Source organism: Podospora anserina, chromosome 5, assembly GCF_000226545.1.
Source record: "Podospora anserina S mat+ genomic DNA chromosome 5, supercontig 9".
NCBI lineage: Eukaryota > Fungi > Ascomycota > Sordariomycetes > Sordariales > Podosporaceae > Podospora > Podospora anserina.
Window position 1 is genome coordinate 983,088 of NW_001914843.1, and position 19,831 is coordinate 1,002,918.

The 19,831-nt window shown below is 48.2% G+C and overlaps 6 protein-coding genes across 6 annotated transcripts in view; 1 reads left to right on the forward strand and 5 right to left on the reverse strand.

The window, feature by feature from the left end:
• Positions 1–365: 365 nt before the first annotated feature.
• PODANS_5_10190 (uncharacterized protein) lies at positions 366–1,955 on the reverse strand (the record flags this gene model as incomplete). Its single annotated transcript, XM_001904813.1, has 1 exon — positions 366–1,955. One exon carries the CDS (start codon positions 1,953–1,955, stop codon positions 366–368), a length of 1,590 nt encoding a protein of 529 aa, XP_001904848.1.
• An 819-nt stretch (positions 1,956–2,774) lies between these two features.
• Positions 2,775–4,181, reverse strand: PODANS_5_10200 (uncharacterized protein; the record flags this gene model as incomplete). Its single annotated transcript, XM_001904814.1, has 1 exon — positions 2,775–4,181. The coding sequence occupies one exon, from the start codon at positions 4,179–4,181 to the stop codon at positions 2,775–2,777; it is 1,407 nt and encodes a 468-aa protein (XP_001904849.1).
• Positions 4,182–9,129: 4,948 nt separating this feature from the next.
• Positions 9,130–9,873, reverse strand: PODANS_5_10210 (uncharacterized protein; the record flags this gene model as incomplete). The annotated part of the gene is made up of 2 exons (XM_001904815.1): positions 9,130–9,170; positions 9,255–9,873. 2 exons carry the CDS (start codon positions 9,871–9,873, stop codon positions 9,130–9,132), a joined length of 660 nt encoding a protein of 219 aa, XP_001904850.1.
• A 1,164-nt stretch (positions 9,874–11,037) lies between these two features.
• On the reverse strand, positions 11,038–11,448 carry PODANS_5_10215 (uncharacterized protein; the record flags this gene model as incomplete). The annotated part of the gene is made up of 1 exon (XM_001904816.1): positions 11,038–11,448. The coding sequence occupies one exon, from the start codon at positions 11,446–11,448 to the stop codon at positions 11,038–11,040; it is 411 nt and encodes a 136-aa protein (XP_001904851.1).
• Positions 11,449–12,166: 718 nt separating this feature from the next.
• On the forward strand, positions 12,167–13,429 carry PODANS_5_10220 (uncharacterized protein; the record flags this gene model as incomplete). Its single annotated transcript, XM_001904817.1, has 1 exon — positions 12,167–13,429. One exon carries the CDS (start codon positions 12,167–12,169, stop codon positions 13,427–13,429), a length of 1,263 nt encoding a protein of 420 aa, XP_001904852.1.
• A 5,644-nt stretch (positions 13,430–19,073) lies between these two features.
• PODANS_5_10230 (uncharacterized protein) overlaps positions 19,074–19,831 on the reverse strand; it is a gene marked incomplete at both ends in the record, with an annotated part of 2,406 nt that continues 1,648 nt past the window's right edge. Inside the window, one exon of the mRNA XM_001904818.1 lies at positions 19,074–19,829. Within this exon, the coding sequence (XP_001904853.1) occupies positions 19,074–19,829 (756 nt within the window). The remainder of the gene's footprint in view (positions 19,830–19,831) is intronic.

Here is a 19,831-nt window from a genome sequence, read left to right on the forward strand (position 1 = left end):
CCACCAGCATGCCACATCACGTGCCGCATCTATAACTGGGCAGTGTTTTGGCGGCCTTCCAGATTACCCTGTGTAAGAGAGACGCGTAATCTTTCACGGGGAGACTGAGTCTGTCAGACAGTTCTGTGTCAGTCATGTTTGGAGAGGCCAATGGTTAATAGCTCTTGATGGGATTAGAGACCTGTTTAATGGAACTCGGCTGATGGAAACGAACGCCAGAGCCAAGAGCCACGCAAATGGCGGGGACTTTTGGTTTGTCACCAGCGCCAAAATGCCACGGACTATGGCCCTCAAAGTGCCAACCGAGGCAAGTGACATTTATCAGCATTTATCTTGTGTATTTATTGCATCTCTCATGTCCACTATCACGAAAGAGCGATGATCTCCTTCTCCACAACCTCCACGGGGTTCCCTTTGGCGACATGCCCCGCCAGCTCCCGCACCCTCAACCGATACTTGTCATCCCCCAAAATCGTATCAACCGCAGCCGCGACAGCGTCAGGCGTAGGCCTCCCGGTCCTCAGGTTGATCCCCGCACCCGTCCACTCGACCCTCGCCGAGACCTCGCACTTGTCCTCCGTCAGCCCTGCAGCCACGACAGGCACCCCGTTCACGATGCAATGCACGAACCCCCCATATCCCGCGTTGAAAACCATAACATCAGCATGCTCCAAGACAGAGTCATACGGCAGAAAGTCCACCACCTTGACATTCCCGAGCTCAACACCCCGAGGCAAAACCTCGGGCGGCGTCTCCAACCCTTGCTTCCCCAGCAAAGCAATAACCAACACATCCTCCCTCCCCGCCAAACCCTTGACCGTAGGCGCCAACAACATGGTATAGTCCCTCGCCAACGTCCCCTGCGACACAACTACGATCCTCCTCCCCTCCTTCCGTTCCAGAACCTCTGGCTTCCACCACTCCGGCCATTTATACCCCTCCTTCCCTCCCTTCTTAGGCGGCAAACTCCCGGCAAACATGACATGCGGAGGTAGATCCGGCCGGGGGTACTCCAAAACCTCATCACAAAGCTGCAGCGTGACATCATGAGCAGTATAACTCAGATTCACCATCCACCCATCCGGCACCTCCACCCCTCCACACCTCCTGATATTCTCCCTAAACCCATCATACGCCTCCTTCACCACATATTTATAATACCACTCCTTTAGCACCCTATCCCGTTCCCTAACCCCCTCCCCCTCCCCAGGAAGAATCCCAAGCGGAAAAGGCGGCATGCCCTCCCCATCAAGCATAACAGGCGTAACATTTATCCCCACCGTCTTGGGCACCTCCTCCCCGTCATCCCACCCTTTGATTTGACCAAGACTGGCCCCGTATTTGAAAGGTAAGAAGCCGAACCACATCGTCTCGTTGACCACGATAATTTTCCTCTCCTTGCCATATCTGTCCCTCAGATCCTCCAACGCGGCCTTGCTAGACAGAAACTGGCCTTCTATCTGCCCGATGAAGAATGTTTTGAAGTCTTGCACCATCCTGGGTAATCCCTCGGGGTAATTCGCCCTTTCCATTCCCCATTTTCTATACGGACCTTTGGCGAGGGAGAGGGACTCATGGATGGAGATGAAGTGCGCTCCTGACGAGGCAATGATGTGGGCGTGTTGGACTCCGCCGACGAAGTGGACTGGGTAGCCTTTCTGGACGAGATGGGTTGCGATGGCGGTCAAAGGGAGGACATGGCCTGGAGCGGTGGAGGAGGTGCAGAGGATTAGGATTGCGGGGAGGGAGGGGTTGGAAGGGGGTGGTTTGGGGAGCGTGGAGAGGTCGATTGGAGGGCCGAAGATTCCCGGGGGAGGACCACCCGGGCCGGGGATGACTCCTGGTGGCGGGCCAGCGCCGAGGGGGATGCCGGGGGGTGGTCCGCCTTGGGCGAACGGGGGAGGGCCGTTGGCTTTGGCGCCAGGAGGGGGTTCCGTGGTGGAAGGGGTGGCCATTTTGGGGGAGTTGGAGGCCTTGGCTGGTTGGGGGGAGGTTGGGGCCGGTTTCGATAAGACTTTGCCCATAGTCTTGTTGATGGTCAGTGAATAAAGCTTGACGATTGGCACAACGCTGAAAGGTTATGCCGAAAGGTGGTCTTTTAGACTACAACGAGCGGTACCAAGATTGTTCGGACATGGTGGCGGGTCCCGGATGGCCATCGGCACTTATACCAACAGCTCAATGCAACATATTGCGGCACAGATAAAGCCAAGTCGTGGTACCCGAAGACCGTAGACCGGGCGCCGGAGTCCGCTACCACCATCAAGATGCAAGGGCGCAGGAGATACCGTGCATGGCAAGATGATGATGCATCGACGATTATGAGAGCAGCAAGGGGTTGCGTGTTGTTTGTCTTCTCTTGGCCGTCTGGTGGTAATAATCATCTCCTCATCCCTTGCCTCCATTGTGCAGGTCGTTGCCAGTCGGCAATTCTTCGGGCCCGACAATTCCTGCGGTTGAAAAGGGGGTCGACAACAATAAAGCGACAAACCGATCATCTTAAAGCCGACGACGTGCATTCAGGTGCCGGACTTACAATACCACCCCTTATAGTACCATCCACCCGGAGCCCCAACTCATTTAGCCAAATTGGCCGGCATAGAAGGCTGCCGCCAGGATCTAGTCCATATTGTTTATCCAATCTCGAGCCGACCGAGATTGGCATTTCGGGACCGACTTGCACCTTATCAACAACCAATATCTCCGGCAACTTTGGTGACACAAGAAACCGCTAGAAAATGAGTTGTGTATTGCTGCATGTCAACGGATATGATCTATTGTTCTCCTTTCACCAGTTTTGCGAGATGATTCGGCACCAATGCCCTGCTCAGTTCATCCATGGCAGCCTCCAACACCGGTTCGTACTGATTCCGATATCTCACAGCCAGCTCCTGGTTCTGATTGTCGGCACTTTCAATCTCGATGCTCTTAAAGCGTTGGTAATCAAACTGGACCTTGGCACCGATCGTCTGTTGAATCCTCTCGAGGAGCTCGTGAAGCTCAGTCGGAATACTCTCCTCCGTGCCTTGAGCCCAGTGTTGAAGTGCAGCAAGTTCGCCAGCAGATGTTGCTACAGCAGAAGCAAGGTCGCGGATAAGCCCCGGTTCGATTCTTGAGAGCCCTGGCAAAGAATTCAGACGGGTATCTTGCTGAGAAAACACCCTTAATCTTCCCGCAACGGAGCTAGGATCGCTGAACGGTCGTAAGGAAATAAGAAAGTCCTGCAGTTCGTTCTTCTGCAATGTCGAAGGCGGCCTTCGGCTTTTGACATGAACATAGTCGTTGTGAAGGGTGTCTGTAACCGGCAGAATGAACCCATAACCAAGCAGCAACTCGCTGTTGCTTTTGAGTCCGTAGTTGTTGAAGACTTGCTGACCTGGTTGATAAGCATTATTGCAAATCAGCTGGCAAGTACCATCCACTTCAAGATTCCACTGATATTGGGAGGTCGGATCATGGTTGCCGATATCAAGAAGCGGCTGCAAGATGGAGAAATCGTCGACTTTTGTGCCATGAGGCGTGAGACCCAAGACGTGATCTTGTGTTTCTTGCGAGAGGATCAAAGACGGACGAAAACTCCGACTGGTAAAGATGCAAAAGGCCCACTTGTAGAGCAGCTGGGTGTATTCCTGCCACCCCGGGAAATCTACTTCCTTCAGAAGCTTTCTGGCGTGCTTGTACTCCTTCTTGATGTTGGCTTGGATCTCACGGACGGCGACATGAGCGTTTGTCTCCTCGAGGCATTCAATGTCGTCTTCGGGCCAGACAGCTGGTAGGGCCCAGGTATCGACGCGATCGGGCTGCGGAAGGGTTGAGATGTATGGCCACCAATATGAGTCTTTCTCTTTCAAGTACTCCTTCACCAGGAAAAAGCGACCAATAACATGCGGTGGGTTCGATGACATGAACTGCGGTGGGAACGCCGGCCGTTGCTCTTTGTTTTGTGGTGCCCTGCTGATGGGTCCATCAATCAAGGCGTTGATGTATGAGAGTGTTATCGCAACATGGCAGGTGACAGCGCAAAACCCTGGCGCCAGGGCCTCACTTGCGGAGGGTTTGACCCGTAACGAATATCCTGTGACATCGTCTTCGTAAACTTCCAACGAAGGGTGTAATGCGGCTCCGTGATCTTGAGCCCATCTCTGCAAAGTGTCAAAGCGGCTTTGGTCGAATTCCTTCATTTGCGTGGTTGTTGATGGTGATTTGTGATCTGTGGTGGGAATGACGAAGTGCCGATGCCCAAAGTTTTCTGGCAATCAGCAGGTGCTTAGTCAGCAGACAGAGTGGAGCACAAGTTTGAGTGCCTCTCTAAGCTCGGTAACCATCATGTTTGTTTACTTCGGTGGGGTTCGGTGATCAGGGGTCCAGGGGGTGAGCGTCGGGATTAGGGTTCGATGCAGAATTCACCACGAAGGATGATATTCCTTGGACACGATGACTCATGCAATAGGGATTCTGGTAAGTCTTTTCGTGCCTTAATTTGATATGTTGGTGTGTGATGTAAGCTGGTTTTTTACCTTGAGATACCTATAACGATCTAAGCATTTTATTTTGGAATTTAAATTTTCTTTTGCTCGGTCTGACCCTAGTCTCTCCAAGGCCTGATGTTGAAATGCTTCGATTATAGCCAGAAAGAGCTAAGATTATAGATAGGGATGGTCAAGATTAGACATCCAGAGCTCGGACTGTGACAATCATCAAGGTAATCTCGCAGATAGGTGAGTTTGATGCGTGAACTTGGCTTGGGTAGAGGCAGCGTGTTACGTGAGCGTATATACAGGAAGAACGTAAGTTTATATCTTGCCTGAGTATAAGCATTCAATCCTATCCTGTTCAACTGCTCCATCGAGCCCTGCACTCCGCCACAGAATCACAGCATTTGACTCCAAACGCCACCATGGCGGTAATTATGTATCCATAATGTCTATACCTACCACTCCAACCAACCAATATGACCAAGGATTGCCGAGGAACTTGCAGCTTTCAGTTTGCTAACAATGCGGAAGCTTTGTTCGGTGGTTCAGTTGCCCAGTAACAATGGCAACGCGATCCATTTTACTCTAGTAATTCCAGGCTATCTGAATGCCCTGCATATTTCCCACTTCCAAAATCAAGTTCGAGCAGCCAGCTGCTGATCACATATCTCTGCATACGGTCCAGCCGTCCTCCAACCAGTCCCTCTGTTCTCAAGACCCAACGTTTCATCACTTCCTCCAACTCGGTTCTGAGAGGCATTAAGTGACATTCCCTACTGTCCTCCCTCATGTCCTCCACCTTGGCACGATCCTTACCACATCCCATAGAGGGCTTCGTCCCTAGAGAGGTTTCTAGGCTCCCAGCATCTTTGGCAGATGTGGCCGCTCTTAGGGTTCCGTTTGCTGGTCGTTGTCCGTTTTTTCGGCCTTGTCTTTGGTTTTCAGGCTCTCCATGTACCTATTCTTCACGCAGCCCTGTTAAGTTTTGAAATGCGTTTGGCACGCATGTCGATGCTTGTTCTGGAGCAGGATAATCTTACCTTGCCCTTGTCCTTTCCTGACGTACACTTAGCGCAGCATTTGATAACTTGATCCACCACCCCGCCGCATTTTCCTTTGTAAAGGCAGGTCTTTGGGTTATCACCACGAGTACAATGGCAAGGATACGTGTATCTTCCCACCGTCTCGCGTTTCGCACGTCTTTCTTGCTTCCTCTTATCTCCGGACTTCTTGCTTTGTGGTCTGTTCTTGCTTGCTATTTTAGTACGGCAAATCTACAGCAGGGAAGCACTGTAACTAGAACCCTTTGTCTCAAGCGGGTGGGGAAAAGGCGGATGGGACGTTAAGGATGAGGCATAGGTACTTTCTCAGAACGGGGCCGGCAATATTGCCCTTTATAACCCCCCGATCTTAGGCATGTTCCTGAGTCTGGTCCCTTATTTTTACAGAGACCTGCATTTTCCGGAAGTGCGCAGAGGCACATTGTAGAAGTTGTGCCTTCTGCGTTGACCTGTTGTGTCCGCGCTGACTGTGGCATTGTGTCGGTTGGGTCGCTGCTGGTGCCTTTTCCGCCTACTTGTATGGTGGTCCCGTAGATTGGTAGTAGGATGATGCCGGTGCGGAATACTCTGTTGACGCTGGCGCTGGGGGTGGGTTGGACTCTGCTGGCGCTGACGGTGGGTAATCCTCTTCCTCCACCCCATCGGTGTAGGCCGCGAGATATGCCAAGTCCTGTTCTTCCTTGGACAATCCAGTCCATTTGTACTGGAGAAATTGGGCGAAACAACGTTGGTGTGACGGTAATAGCGATGGCAAACTCAGGTGTGGGGGTGTGCTTTGAAAAGTCACAATTTTGATCGTCCTGAAGCAATATAGGTGTGATACCAAGATTCCGTATTCCTGTCTACAAGTCATGATGGTGGGTATATGTGTAGGTAGCTGATACTCACCCTACACTTTCGACATTGCGCGCCGTGCTTACAATATTGCACAGCCATTGTCCGGTTCTCCAGAATTGACGGTCGAATACCAGAGCTCTGGTGTGTCAACAAGTAGCTTACGTATCTGGATTTAGCACTTGCTGAGCAAGTCGAGTACAAGAAGGCTGCTGGCTCTGTGCTGCTAACTGCTCCTGACTGTGAAGGCAGCGGTACCTTACCTCACTTATACCCCATAAGGATGTCAACCCCTCGGGCTGCCGCGTCTTCGTCCTTTCCCACAGGTAATCACCGTTCTTCAGTCGCCGATCATGAAACGTAAATGTTGGCGTGTTGCCACTAAACCTGTCGGTCAGTGGGGATCACTTTAAAACTCAGCAAGTCATCCTGGCTCTACAGACATCTCGATGGAAGTCAGCTAATGAAGAGGGAATCGGGTACGGGTCACTCGGGGATGGTGTCGAAGTGAACCGGTGACCTTGGTGGAATGGCGCAATCATTGCACCGTGGCACGCGGTAACGCACTGTATCAAGTGGATTGACAACGGCCGCGGTGACCTGGTCATGTTCCAAACTGAGAAGAGATTGAAGAACAAGTCCCAGATGTTACAGAGCGACGTTTGCTTCACCATGGTGGAACGGTTGGGAGGGGTGGTGTGAGCTTAGCTGCGCAAACCACTTTGGTAACTACCGGTAGTAGTAAGCTCCCATTTTCCCACTAGATCAAGTAGTCTAAAAAATCAGTTACCGGTTTAAAAAGATAAGGCACTCGGAAAGTAAGCCTCTCGTACCTGCCTGAGTAAAATATAAAGACTCTTCCCCCCTGAGTAGCTAGTAAGTGGAGCCTCTCTTCGATTGAGCCTTCTATTCCTGGCTCACCCCCCTTGAGTAGTTCTTTTCCAGTGAGCCGGGAGTAGTGAGCTCCAACCTCAGCCGTTTGGGTATTTTATACTCTGCTGTACGCGCCTAAGAGATATAAGAATGTGTGGTAGTATTTGGGGACCAGGGAAATGACATAGGTTTTGGCAGACTTAGCCTCTTCTATCGAAAATTGAAGAGGTTTAAATAAAGAGATTCTGTCTACCAATACAAAGCTATGGTCAACTCGACACAAACATACATTAAGCCGCTTACAAATAGCACTCATGAAGCGGTTAATGGGTACTTCATAAAGTGGTTGTTTAAAGCCGCACAGATAACCTTCTTTGCAGCGCTATGTATCTTACTAAGCCCCCCAGAGAGTAAATTGCGCCTTGCTGTCTCAAAAGGTTTGCGTGTATTACATGGCGGTTCGCTCAGAACATCAGTTCAGCGGTGAGTAAATTGCCTTTGTGACTTGTTGGGGTTCACAAGCGCATTGTTGAGAAGTAGTAGAATCATCTGTACCATTCCCTTCTCGCAGAATCCAGCGCACCACCACAGAGCGGTCCCGCCCTCCAAGTCTTCAAATGTGACAGAGTCCTCGGGTCAAGCGGGAGAGATTTAAAAATTCCCAACTCGCCGAACATAGCTGCGACGATGAGCATCGACGCCCCAACAGGTGTGGATATATACCCTCTCTGCCTTGGCCCCGTGACCAAGGACATCTTTTTGGTCCGGCATCAGGTACTCTCGTGTTCGGGTCTGATCCGGCAGCCAATAGTATATCCACATAGGTCTTTCGCATTGTGTGTACAGCTAGGCTGATCGCCGTGTGGCCGTCGTCTCTAGGTCTATTTGGGTCGACATCATGAAGAATATTTCGGATAAGTTCTCCGTTTGAAGGCTGCATGACCGCCAAACACAATAGCGAACTACCTTCAGAATTAATGAGGTTGAACTTCGCACCAGTCTCGCGCAGTATTTTCAAGATGGCAAGTCGGCCTTTCTGACAGGCGCCGGGCTAGCCTATCACTCCACGAAGGACGCCAACCGTCAGTTCGTCAGCTGATAGCCCCATGTTTTTTCTAGACGGTGCAAGCCTCGCAAGTCTCTCAAAGCCTCTTTTCGATGCGTAAGATAGCAATGAATCACCTCCGCAAAACTTTTCGAGAGACTCTGGATACCGATCTAGCGCATGTCGAACAAAGAACAGGTCATCAGGTGAGTGATGCAACGTTTTGTCCTCTCCAGTTTCGTGGTTACTTGACCGAGAACAAAGATTCAAGCCAGACGCGAATCTGAATAGAACGTCCACTACCTGCTCCACAGCGGCATCTTCGAGGGGATTATGCCGCGGAGTTGAGGCATGTCAGGTACGTGAGGTGTGTACAGCAGTATGCTTCTTTTCTTGGAACACCTAACTCAAGCCGTCGAGATCTCCATAGTCGGAAAGAACATAGAGAAATTGAGCTCTGGCATCATGTTTGTTTGAGTCGTGTTTTCCAAAAGAATTATGCAGGCCTATCCAATTGTGAGAGGGAAGTCCTTGAGAAATCGTCTCTGCTTGACACCCCAACGCTCAGCTTGATTCGCATGGTGGATGACGCTCCGGCTTGCGTACTCCAAAAAGGGCATCTTGTCAGTACAGGGTTTGGAATCAGAGTACATGAAGTAGCCCGGCCATATGTCGCCGTGTTCCCCATTTAGGTCAACCAAAGCTCATATATGTCGGAGGCAGAGTTCCTTCACAATGTTTTGACCGTAACCCTCAACATTTTTGTCACTAGCGATGGTAGTCTGTAGTTGCTTTATCCCCCTTCCTCGAGTAGGAAGTCACGCACAGATTCGTGAATAAACTAAACCGTAAGCTCTTTTGGACTGGTTATTGTAGCCAGGCCTTTTTAGGTATCCACCACACACTTTCGCAGTACATCCGGGCCTAGTGCGTGATGTTCGAATCCCTCGGACGGTTCCTCAATACTGAGGGTACGCAACGCGGCGTATAATTCCACGGGTGAAAGCGGCCGTTTCGCAAACAGAACGCACTGGATGCAGAGCAATAGCTCTACCAAGTTATCGCAGTCCCTTGTCAGAATGTCGACGAGGAATAAGTTATCTAGACCCGAGGGGATCTCGCTCAATCGGGACTGGAGTGCTTCCATCCGTCCACGATCATACCCCATGTTTAGGATAGGGACTACGAGAGCAACCCAGAGAAAAATGTATGACCACTTGACCACGACTTCGGCTCTGATCTCTTTGGCTTGTGGTGAGGTGTCAATCTTGAGGTGGGCGTTGATGTAATGGCTGATGTCCTCGCTGTGTTCTCGTTTGTTTTCTAAAACAAGCTGGAGACCTGTCTTGATGCTGATCTCTGGGTAATGACGGCTCGCAAAGCAAATGCGGAGTTCGCTTGACCTGTCTTGAGCGCACATTTCCTCAAAGAAGCTAACCATTTTTCGAACATCGTCTTCGGATGACTCGTCTAAGGCGTTAATGAAGCAATATAGTCGGCGATTGCTTACCTTACTGCCGGAAAGCATCCTCATTCCGATCGTTTCCCGAGAAGGCATAATCCTCCAGCTTCGCTCAGCAACCATCTCTAAAAAACTCACTTCACAGTTGGCTGAGGTGGTTGGCAAGCGGTCCGACCTACGATACCTAGTCGAGCAGCACTCACAGTCGGTCGGCTGAGTTGATGAAAAACAGAATCGTGCAAGGCTTCGGGCGGTCACCGTTTTGCCAAAGCCCCGGGGCTGGTCCAATTGGAGTGTGACATGTTCTCAAGCTGCATGCATGCTGCTGCCAACTTGGCGATGAAGACAAAGTCGCAGCAAAGGTGTACACCAATGAAGAAGCAAGGGCTGAAAATTCATTGGCACGTGCCAGTGTTGCCACCAAACCTGCCGGTGCTGCTGTTGTTGTAACTCAAAGGGGCCTAGGTTGATACCTGGGCCAGCAATTCTAGGTAAGATGCTTCAATAAATCCCGGGGCTGACAACATTTGTTTCATTCGACCAGTAATCTCGGACATTGATGTCCATATCCAGCCATATATCCATCCATCATATCCTACACCACCCCAGCCGCTCCACAACCTCCATCTGCTCCGTCAACAGCCCCTCATCCTCGGGCTGTTTTCTCTCCATGCAAAAACAAGTCATCACCACGCCCAGCACCTCCCCAGCTACAAACCGAAATTTCTTCACCGCCTCTTCTTGCCCAAGAAGGTCTTGCAGATCAGGCAGGTCAATCACCTCGTTTGACTCCTCGGCCGCTTGTATCAGTTCTTTTAGACATCCCTTTCCAGGTAGGAACTCAGCAAAGATATACTCCAAGGGATGCCCCATCCCCCAGCTCGGCCATGGATACAGGCCAAGCTGTACATTCCAATATTTTTTGGTACGTCTTCCCTCGATTGCCCTCTGGCATATGGATGACCGGTAAACATCCGCTTCCAACTCCGTATCAGGAAGGTGGGTGCATTTCTGTGACTCGAGCGTGTCCGACGGCTGTATTTATAATCGGCAAAATAGGGGTATGAGCCGAGGAAGAATTTGTTCGATGAGCCGTGAGGGGCGAGGAAGAGGATGTTTTCGGGGCGGAGGCCTTTGTGCAGCCAGCCGGAAGTGTGGAGTTGGAGGATTGTTTCTGCCAAGCAGAGGGCGATTTCGAGGCGGCGTTTGAGGGAGACGAGGGGTTGGCTGGAGATGAGGCTACGGAGGGATTTGTAGTCCCAGTCGAGGATCTCTTCAGAGTTGTTGTCATTGTGGTGATCCGAGTTCTTCAGGCATGCTGTAGACGATTCCGTGACGCGAGCGGAAGGATTTGTCCGAGGTAGAGAGGGAGGTGAAGAAGACGGCCAGACATTTCATTTGGTTGATGTAACGTTCCCATTGGGTGCTATCGACGGTTTTCCACTGGATGAGAACTTGCTTCTGCCGGTAGGTCGTGAATCCGAGGTTTGATTCGAATAGAGGAGTGGACCGCTCTTTGATATCAGTCCAGGGCTTCAGGGAACGGCCCAAGACGGCGAGTTTGGGCATCCGCAGGCCGATCTTCTCGCTCGTCATTTTTAATGTTATCTCATCATCTCTTTTGTCAACGCCCAGAACGAGGCGAACTTGTTTGAGGTATTGCGGCGGCGTTGATGGCATGTTGGTAACGCCCGCCATCGCTGACCAGATCCTTGATCTGACCGGCTCCTGACGTTGTGGTCGTCAGGGAGATGAGTTCGCGTAATAGTTGGCCATACTTTGTCCTTTCTTCTTGCCGCTCACTGGCCTCAAGAAGAATCTCGAGACGGTCGACAAGTTCGGCAATCTGTTTCAGATATGGTTGCAACTTTCCCTGTCCCTGGCTGCCCAACGAAGTCGTTTGATAGGGGAGTTGTGTTCCTGGATGATTTTGCCGGCTGTTGTTCGAAGATTCGACTCAACTTGGCAAGGAGTTTAGCCACCCCTTTCTTTTCGCCTTCGATCGCCTGTTCTTTCTCAGCCGGTTCGAGCTCTTCTTCCTTCACGTCGAGAAATTTACGACACACCTCTACCTGATGACGTCGTGGAAGAACCCGATGTCTCGGTCCGAGAGAGAACGGACTCTCGTGCCTCCTCATATGAGACAGCAACTGAGCTTGTAGCCGGCACCGCCCAGGATCAAGCCAAAATTGATGCAAAGGATAGCGAACAGCCTGAAGGCCAGGGAAAGAGTGATGGACAGAAAGTGCTACGCGACTCCTGGTTGGGATTTCCAGTATACGAGAGTAATTCATCTAATGGGGACGAGATTCTCCAGCTTCCCGGCCCCTTTTTTCCAGTCCGACAGCAAAGACATCTTGCGCTAACCCCCCAACGGAACTGCTCGAATGCCATCCCGCTTGATGTCCAAAGGTTGATGGATAATACCTGGGACATGGCCTCCAGTGCGCCAACATCAGTCATGTCCGAACGGACCAAATCCCCAATCAAGAGTTTTCTGTTTCTCATTCCGTCTACAAAACAAATTGAGGACGTCTTAAGTTTCCACTGCCAGAGAGGATCAGCTTCGGCTGTGAAAGCCATCTTATCCCATGTAACAACTCCTCACAAACCCCTCAAGCACCGCCAACTCTTCCATCCTTTGATTCACGCCATAAAGGGTGGCACCTCGAGGCACAACAAATGCGTCCGGGAGCTTCTGGCAGCAGGAGTCAACCCGAACCACCGGTCAAAGAAAAGCGGTTTGACACCACTTCAAATCGCACTCGACCGCCCAAACTTCAAGGGCTACGCCAACCTCATCTGGTTGCTTTTCACCAGCGAGCCCCGCAAACTTGATCCCAACGGGACAGACCTTCAGGGTGAGGTCCCTCTGTTCAAATTTTTCCTGGGCGCAGATGAGGAACCACTGGAGGCTCATAAGCGGGGTGGTTTGATCATGCTTCTGAAAGCTGGCGCTGACCCCAACCGCCAACAACCGGGTACTGGTAATTCACTCCTTCATCTTGCCGTCAGAAGAAAGGATGCTGTCGTCACGGCGATCCTCCTTCATGTTGGCGTTGATGTCAACGCCTTGAACCTTTCTGGCATCTCACCGCTTCAAATCACGGCCGCCCAGTTCCACCAGCGACAAGGTGGTGAAGAGGTCCTCGATCATCTGCTCAAGAACGGGGCAAAGGTTGATCAACCGGCCGGAGCGCTGCGGCGAACAACGCTGCACTGGGCGGTAAGAGCTGGGAATACGACGGCCATCCGCAGGTTGCTGGATGGAGGGGCGAATGTGACTACTAAGGATAAGGAGCAGAGGGATGCGATTGCTTTGGCGGTTAAACACACCAACAAAGTCTTTGTTTCAAAAACTGTGCCCGGAGTCGGTGATCACAGACTCGGAGAGGCAGTCAGAGAGGTCGAGGCGGGTGATCACATTGAGAGTATGCAAGGTTTGATGGGCAAAGCACCAGATGATTACCACATCAAAGGATTTTTGCATCAAGGGACATGCGCTATTGAGAGTGCTGCAAAAGATATGACTGGTGGGCTGTTGAAAAGGCTGTTGAAGATGGGACTTGACTTGGAGACGCCGTATAAGAACGGTAGCACAGTAAGGGAATTCATCGAGGCTGAGGGTCGTGGACCTGTGAAGCAGGTCGCGAGGAAATGGGTGCCTGCAGCCAGATAGTATGGGTCTGAGCCCGCAGTTGTGCGGCTGTTGAAAAGGAACAAACCCGAGTCAATACTAATTCTTCTTGAAAAACTGTAGGTATGTAGAGTTTACAGGTACCTTATCCAATGAATTGTCCATACTTTCAAGTCAGTGAACACTACCTCCGCTATCCCTTGTTCCTGATGCTCGCTTGGGTTCCAATGTTATTGAAGGCTTCCATTGCTGGGCCACAAAACCATTGCGTACAACAAATACAAAATAGACGGGGTATGGATGTCATGCTAGTAGCTCAAAGGTAACTGCCACTACACTTCGCGATCTCTGCAGGCCCTCAGGTCCTAGTCTAGCATGGTACTGTATACTGTAGTTAACACCCCAGCAGTCCACACAAAAGCCCATCATCGTCCTCTTCAAGAATCTCCTCCTCCAGCTCAATTATCTCTTCCCCATTCCTTGTTCTCGTCCTTGTCCTCGTCCGGGTTATTCTCCTGCGCGTGGTTCTTGCGGTACTAGTGATAATTCTCGTCACAGTCGCCGTGGTCTGCCTGATATCGGTCGCTGTTCTGGTAACAGTAGCAGTTGTCGTTCCAATCCTGGTGACCGGGCTCTCCACCGTCCTCGTTGTCATCGCAGTCGTAGTTACAGTCCTTGTCACCGGCACGGTAACGGGGCTTCCAGTTGCAATAGTCGTTACCGTCCGTATCGCTGTGGCTGTGGCTGTTGTAGGAAGTAGTACGGAAACCGTCACTGTTCTAATCACAGTCACAGTTGCCATGGTGCTCGCGGCAATGGTGTTGGTCTGCAAGATGGTGCTGGTCTGGAGAACGGTGCTAGTGGAGAAGAGCAAGACGGTCCTCTCGACAATCTCGGTTTTATTGACCGTCTGGGTCACGTTGGTGATGCTAGTGCGGAAGACGGTCTCCGTTTTTTGGCATGATGTTGCTGGTTGCTGGGTAACGGTGCGGAAGGTTGACGACGCCGGGATGTCGCAGAGACCGAAGGCGGGGTTGCAACCAGGACCGCAGTGCTCTTCCGTATTACCACACCTATATATCCGAGTATGTCAGTAGTCAGTCTATACTTGAAGGATGATTCATCATGGTTGCAAGTCAGGCATTGTTTGTGCCAAGCCAGCCCCTGAATTGACCCCTGAGATTGGAAAGGGGGCAAAAGTGGATACCCACCATCCATGTGCTGAACAGCATTGTCCAAACGTTGAAGTAATACACGTGAACTCTCCACCACACTGGCCGTCGGCGCTGGCTTTGGATGGTGCCGGTGACTGTGGAAGGGATAAGACGGCGCTTGAGGCTATGAGTGTCACGAGAAGGATGTAACGGAGTAGGTAGCCCATTTTGGGCAAACAAGGGTCCAATCACAGAAGGTGAAGATGAATAAGCACTGATATTGTGCAGATGAGTTCTATTCGGTTGTTCAGGAGTATCTGACGCGGCCCATCACGAATATATACCTTTCTACTCAAGTTAACCATCATCTTTCTCCAGTCGCAGTGTCTGTTGTGGAACTCGAGCGGGTAATTCCGACATGAGCTGAAGCGACGGTTCCCGAAAAGCTGGATATGGAGTTCTAGCCCGGCTCAAAGGTTCAACGGAGCGGCTGATAATCTATGACCTATGAATAGACGCCCGGGGTCGATATTGTCCGGGCTCTATCCACAGCTGTCCATATTGACCCCGAAGCCCAGAAACTCGGTACTTGGCATTTGCAGATCATTTCTTAGATAATTAGATTCTGTTACTTGAAGAGAGTTAGCATAGATAGCTATGAATACTACGTGTTGAGGCCTCTAAGCTATCATCACAGCGAAAGGCAGCTACTAATAGGCTAATTAGAATCATGGCTGCGCGCTAGTTGCAATGTTGGTGATTAGGTTGGTAAGAACCTATAACAACGTTCTCGCTCTCCAAGTTCCTTGGACATGACTGGAAACATTTCGGTAGCGACATGATGTTGGGCTTCAACTGCAAGAGGCTTCACGGCGCAGTTTCCTGGCGGCGGCGATGAGGATTTAGAGCCAACAATGAAGTTGGCCCACTTCTCAGGGCACAGCATCCCAAACGCAAATAATAACCAACCTTCATATTTCATTTCCGGCTTCCCTGAGTTATTCCCCAACTGTCCAGACAAGGGTGATGTTATTCATTAACGTGCATGATAAGCGAGCGCCGCAGACAAGCGAGCGCCGCACTTTCTACCACCCTACCACAGCTATCCTCAATTACATAACCACAACACTAGGAAACAACGATAACTGAACTAGAAATAGATGAATCAGATGATTCTGCAGCCTCCTGGCATGTACGTGCATTATGGCTAGGCTTACCGCACACGCCATAGCACCGAATCTTCGTACGAGACCCCCCTGTACCACCACCACTTTATTATATTTCCTAGGCTACCTACTTACCCATAGCCTTTTGATTTAGTAGATTCTGTACCTCTTATATAGTAAGTGACCCTCCAAGCCGCACATATGTTTTTTTTAGCTCTCTGTCTCTTACTAAGCTCCTTATTAGTCTTACGTAGCGAAGAGACCTCTATACGGAGAAGAGTTACCTTATATATTATATTTATTATTCCTTTAGTAAATTAATTTATAGCGGTTAGTATTAAAGTTACAAAGCTATTTTAATCGTTAGAAATTCGAATTTTAATAAACATTAATTATAAAATAATTTTTCGAAAGTTATATAGTATTTAAGAAACTTAAGGTAGTACTATAATTAAACTTAAAGTTAAGGTGTATTAAAGTTCGAATATATATATTAAATTTAAATATTATTCTTTTTTAATTATATAGTATAAAATTAATTTTAGTAAAACCTTTTTAAATATTTTTTTTTATAATCGAAATAAAAAATATTTTTTTAAATATATAAAAAAACTTTAATTTATTAATATATATAATATTTATTTATATTAATTACTTAATTTAACGGTAATATACTTTCTTTAATAACGTAAAATAATTAATATTTAATAATTAAAATATATAAGAGGAGTACGGAAGTATATATAGTATAATAATATTATATTCCTAATAATAAATCTCGAATTTTTCGGAGTAATAATTTTCGTAATTATTAAAGATTAATAACCGATATTTATTTTTCGTATAAAATATTATATAAAAATTAAAGTATTAAATTTAATTTATATTTTTTTTATTAATAATTTAATTATTATTAATTATTATAATACGTTAAATAATTAAAAAATTATATTTTTAATATTAATTAATAAAATAATAAATAATAAAATAATTTAATTTAAAATATTTACCTTTTAAATAATTATAATTTATTTATAATTATTAAACTAAATCTATTTAATATTATTATAATTATTAAAAATTATAATAATTATAATAATAATAATAATATTTATTATAAATTTAATTTCGTTAAAATTATAAATATTATTATTTATAATATTATATTTAACTTTAATATTCCGTATAAAAAGAAATTATTTATTAATAACCTTTAAATCTTTATATTTAACTCTTTAATAATTATATTTATACGTATAACGTATTTAAAACTTTAATTAACGTTTAACGAAATTATAAATTTATTATATATTAATAAGAAGCGCGTTACGTTTATATAATAATCGATTAATTATATTTTTTATATATAAAAACCGGAAATAAAATATATATATAGATAGCTTAATTATATATTAAATAATTGTTTTTTCTTTTAGATCTGTAAATTTATATAAATTAATTAAAGTATCGCGTCGTGCAAGTATACCGGTAAATCGACGGTAAATAGTTTTATCGTTAACTTTATAGATCTTCGTTACGGCTCGTTTACTTAAGTTTTTATTGTTTTTTATAGCTTTAGCGGCCAGAATTACTCTAGCTTCGTTAGAGGTAGAAGATATGGTTTTTGGTTCAGAAATGGAATGTTAAAGGTAGAGGGTTAGGTCGCGTCGAAAAGTACGGCGCTCGCTTATCTGCGGCGCTCGCTTATCATGCACGTTATGTTGAAATCAAGGGAAACATCATCCACCTCAACACCTAGCGACGTCGACGTGAACAAAGCATTCGATTCCTTTCTAAGACACCACTCATGGCCGTCGACGAATTACACCGAGCGACACCCGAAGTTATGCAAACAGGTACTACTTCTCTTAGTAGACGGGAGTCCAACTTGGCTATCACAACGAACACAACCATGAGGTTTGGGCTATTTCCGGTCTCGGAAGAGATGGGGGCTTCGATGAATCTCACGATTCATGGTCACCAGAGGACATCATAGCTGGCGAGATCCCAGGTTGTGTTGAATACCTCGAAACGCTCCTTCAGGAAACGACACGTGTGGACACTCACCATTGATTGGCAGCGAAGTACCTCCACAACACACTTCGGGTATTCCTGCTCGACTGTGCTGGCCACGATGCTACAATGCCAAGACAAGAAAATTGGCCTTTGACGAGCAGTCATATCCCAAGATGCCAGGAGTCACCATCACACATGAGTGTTGGCGGTGGCTGGTCGGCAACTGGGCGCCCTTTTACATTGATCAGCTGTGTGTGTATCCGCCACACACCGTTCACACTGATCCAATCAAGAAGCAAGAAGAGAACCAACGAGTTTCGAAGCTTAACGCAATTGCGTACGTCGGAGCCACTCATGGAATCCTAGGCAATCCGCCAGGCGGTAGGGGAGAATGGACTATGATCGAGCTGCGTATTTTTGGAAGCCGCGCTCTTCACCTACCGGATAACTTTGGAGATCCTACCGCATTGCTCAAACTTCGCCCAGGATATGTGAGTTGTCTGCAACCACCTTACAGTCCAGTGAGCCGCTAGACTGCTGACATGAACCTTGGATAGATCGTGCATGGAGACACATATTGGATCCCAGCGCAATTAGAATACAGTTCTCGGCTGAAGAAATACCCAGGCTTTGGTGCGATTGCCATGCGGCAAGTAATGGAGCCAAAATCAGCCCCGTCTGAGAGGCTGCCAGAAGAGAAAAAAGTTCTAGATGATCGGAATACCAATAGGGCCGACGGCTGAAGAGATTGAACGAATTCAGCAGTTTCCAAACCGCAATTACTCAGAAACTGTACGAAGGTATGAAGAGCTTCTTGCCGAGCTTGAAGTGCGAATGAGGTATGTCCATCCATAACCTCTTTCAAGGATATATTTTGACTCTGATAATCAGGGAGACAACTGTATCAGCTGAACAAACGCCTCACTCAACACCGACTAAGCATTCTAAAAGCCATCGAACACCCAGAACAATCAAGCATTTCCCTGCTTCAGGTACCCCAAAGGTGTCTTTAACAAGGACACCACACGAGAGGCCCACATTCTATAGACCTTATGTTGGGAATCGAAGACTACTCCCCAAACACAAAGAAAATACTGTTCCAGGAAAGGAAAGGCTACATGGGCTCCACTGTCACGAGGCGAGCCCGTATGTATACCGTGAGCCATTTCGGATTGTGGAGAATGACAGAGATGTTCGAAGTCCTAGAATATCAGGACATCAGGACAGGTGCTGGGAGGTCTGAGATTTGTGATGGCCGAGGTATCAAAAGCAGGGCTGCTCAAAGTCACAGGTATCGCAATAAATAAATAGCTAGATAGCTACGTAACTTTCTGAGATGCGTCAGTACAACTACCACGAATACGCGTCCACGTCAAGCTCAAAACTCGTGGACCCTTTCTTTCCAACCGCTACCACAGCTGCCCTGACATCATCACAGAGCCCGCCCGGTCCAGAGACCACGACGCCGATGTTGCAGTACCCAACGTCGGCTTCTTGCTCTAACAGCCGAGAAATGTCCAGTCTCCTTCCGACTCGAACATCTTTCTCGATCTCGCTCAACACACCTTGAACTTCCTCGACCAGACACCTCGCCGATTCTTTGACACTCCAAAATAATTTGATGTTCGGATGGCTGGCAATCCACGGAAGCAGACTGGTGATGCCAATCCCACCTCCAATGAGAAGCAGCCTATCGCAATGGCGAATCTCCCTGGTAGAAGTATTGTGATATGGGCCATCCATGAGAGTCAAAAGCCCATCGGTGGCCTTCAGGTGCTTGGTAATCCCCATGGACTTCTTGATGAGCAGGGTGATCCCCGTTTCCAGTGGCGCAGACGCGGTATCCCTAAAGCCGTGGTGTTTCTCAACATCGTGAACGTTGATGTGAACACCTGACTCTTTCGCTGTCGGACTGCTGCTGCCGCTTGACTGCTCTGGTCGTTGCCTTTCAACCCGGGACATCAGGCTTGTTGGAACGATTGAAAACGGGTGGTTCTCCCACGGCCGCCAGAGACTCAAAGTGGGAAAGTAAGCGTAAACATGCAGCCCAGGCCCATCATTGGCAAACGACGCTCGGGGTATGTCAACCGGATGTACCATTCCCCAAG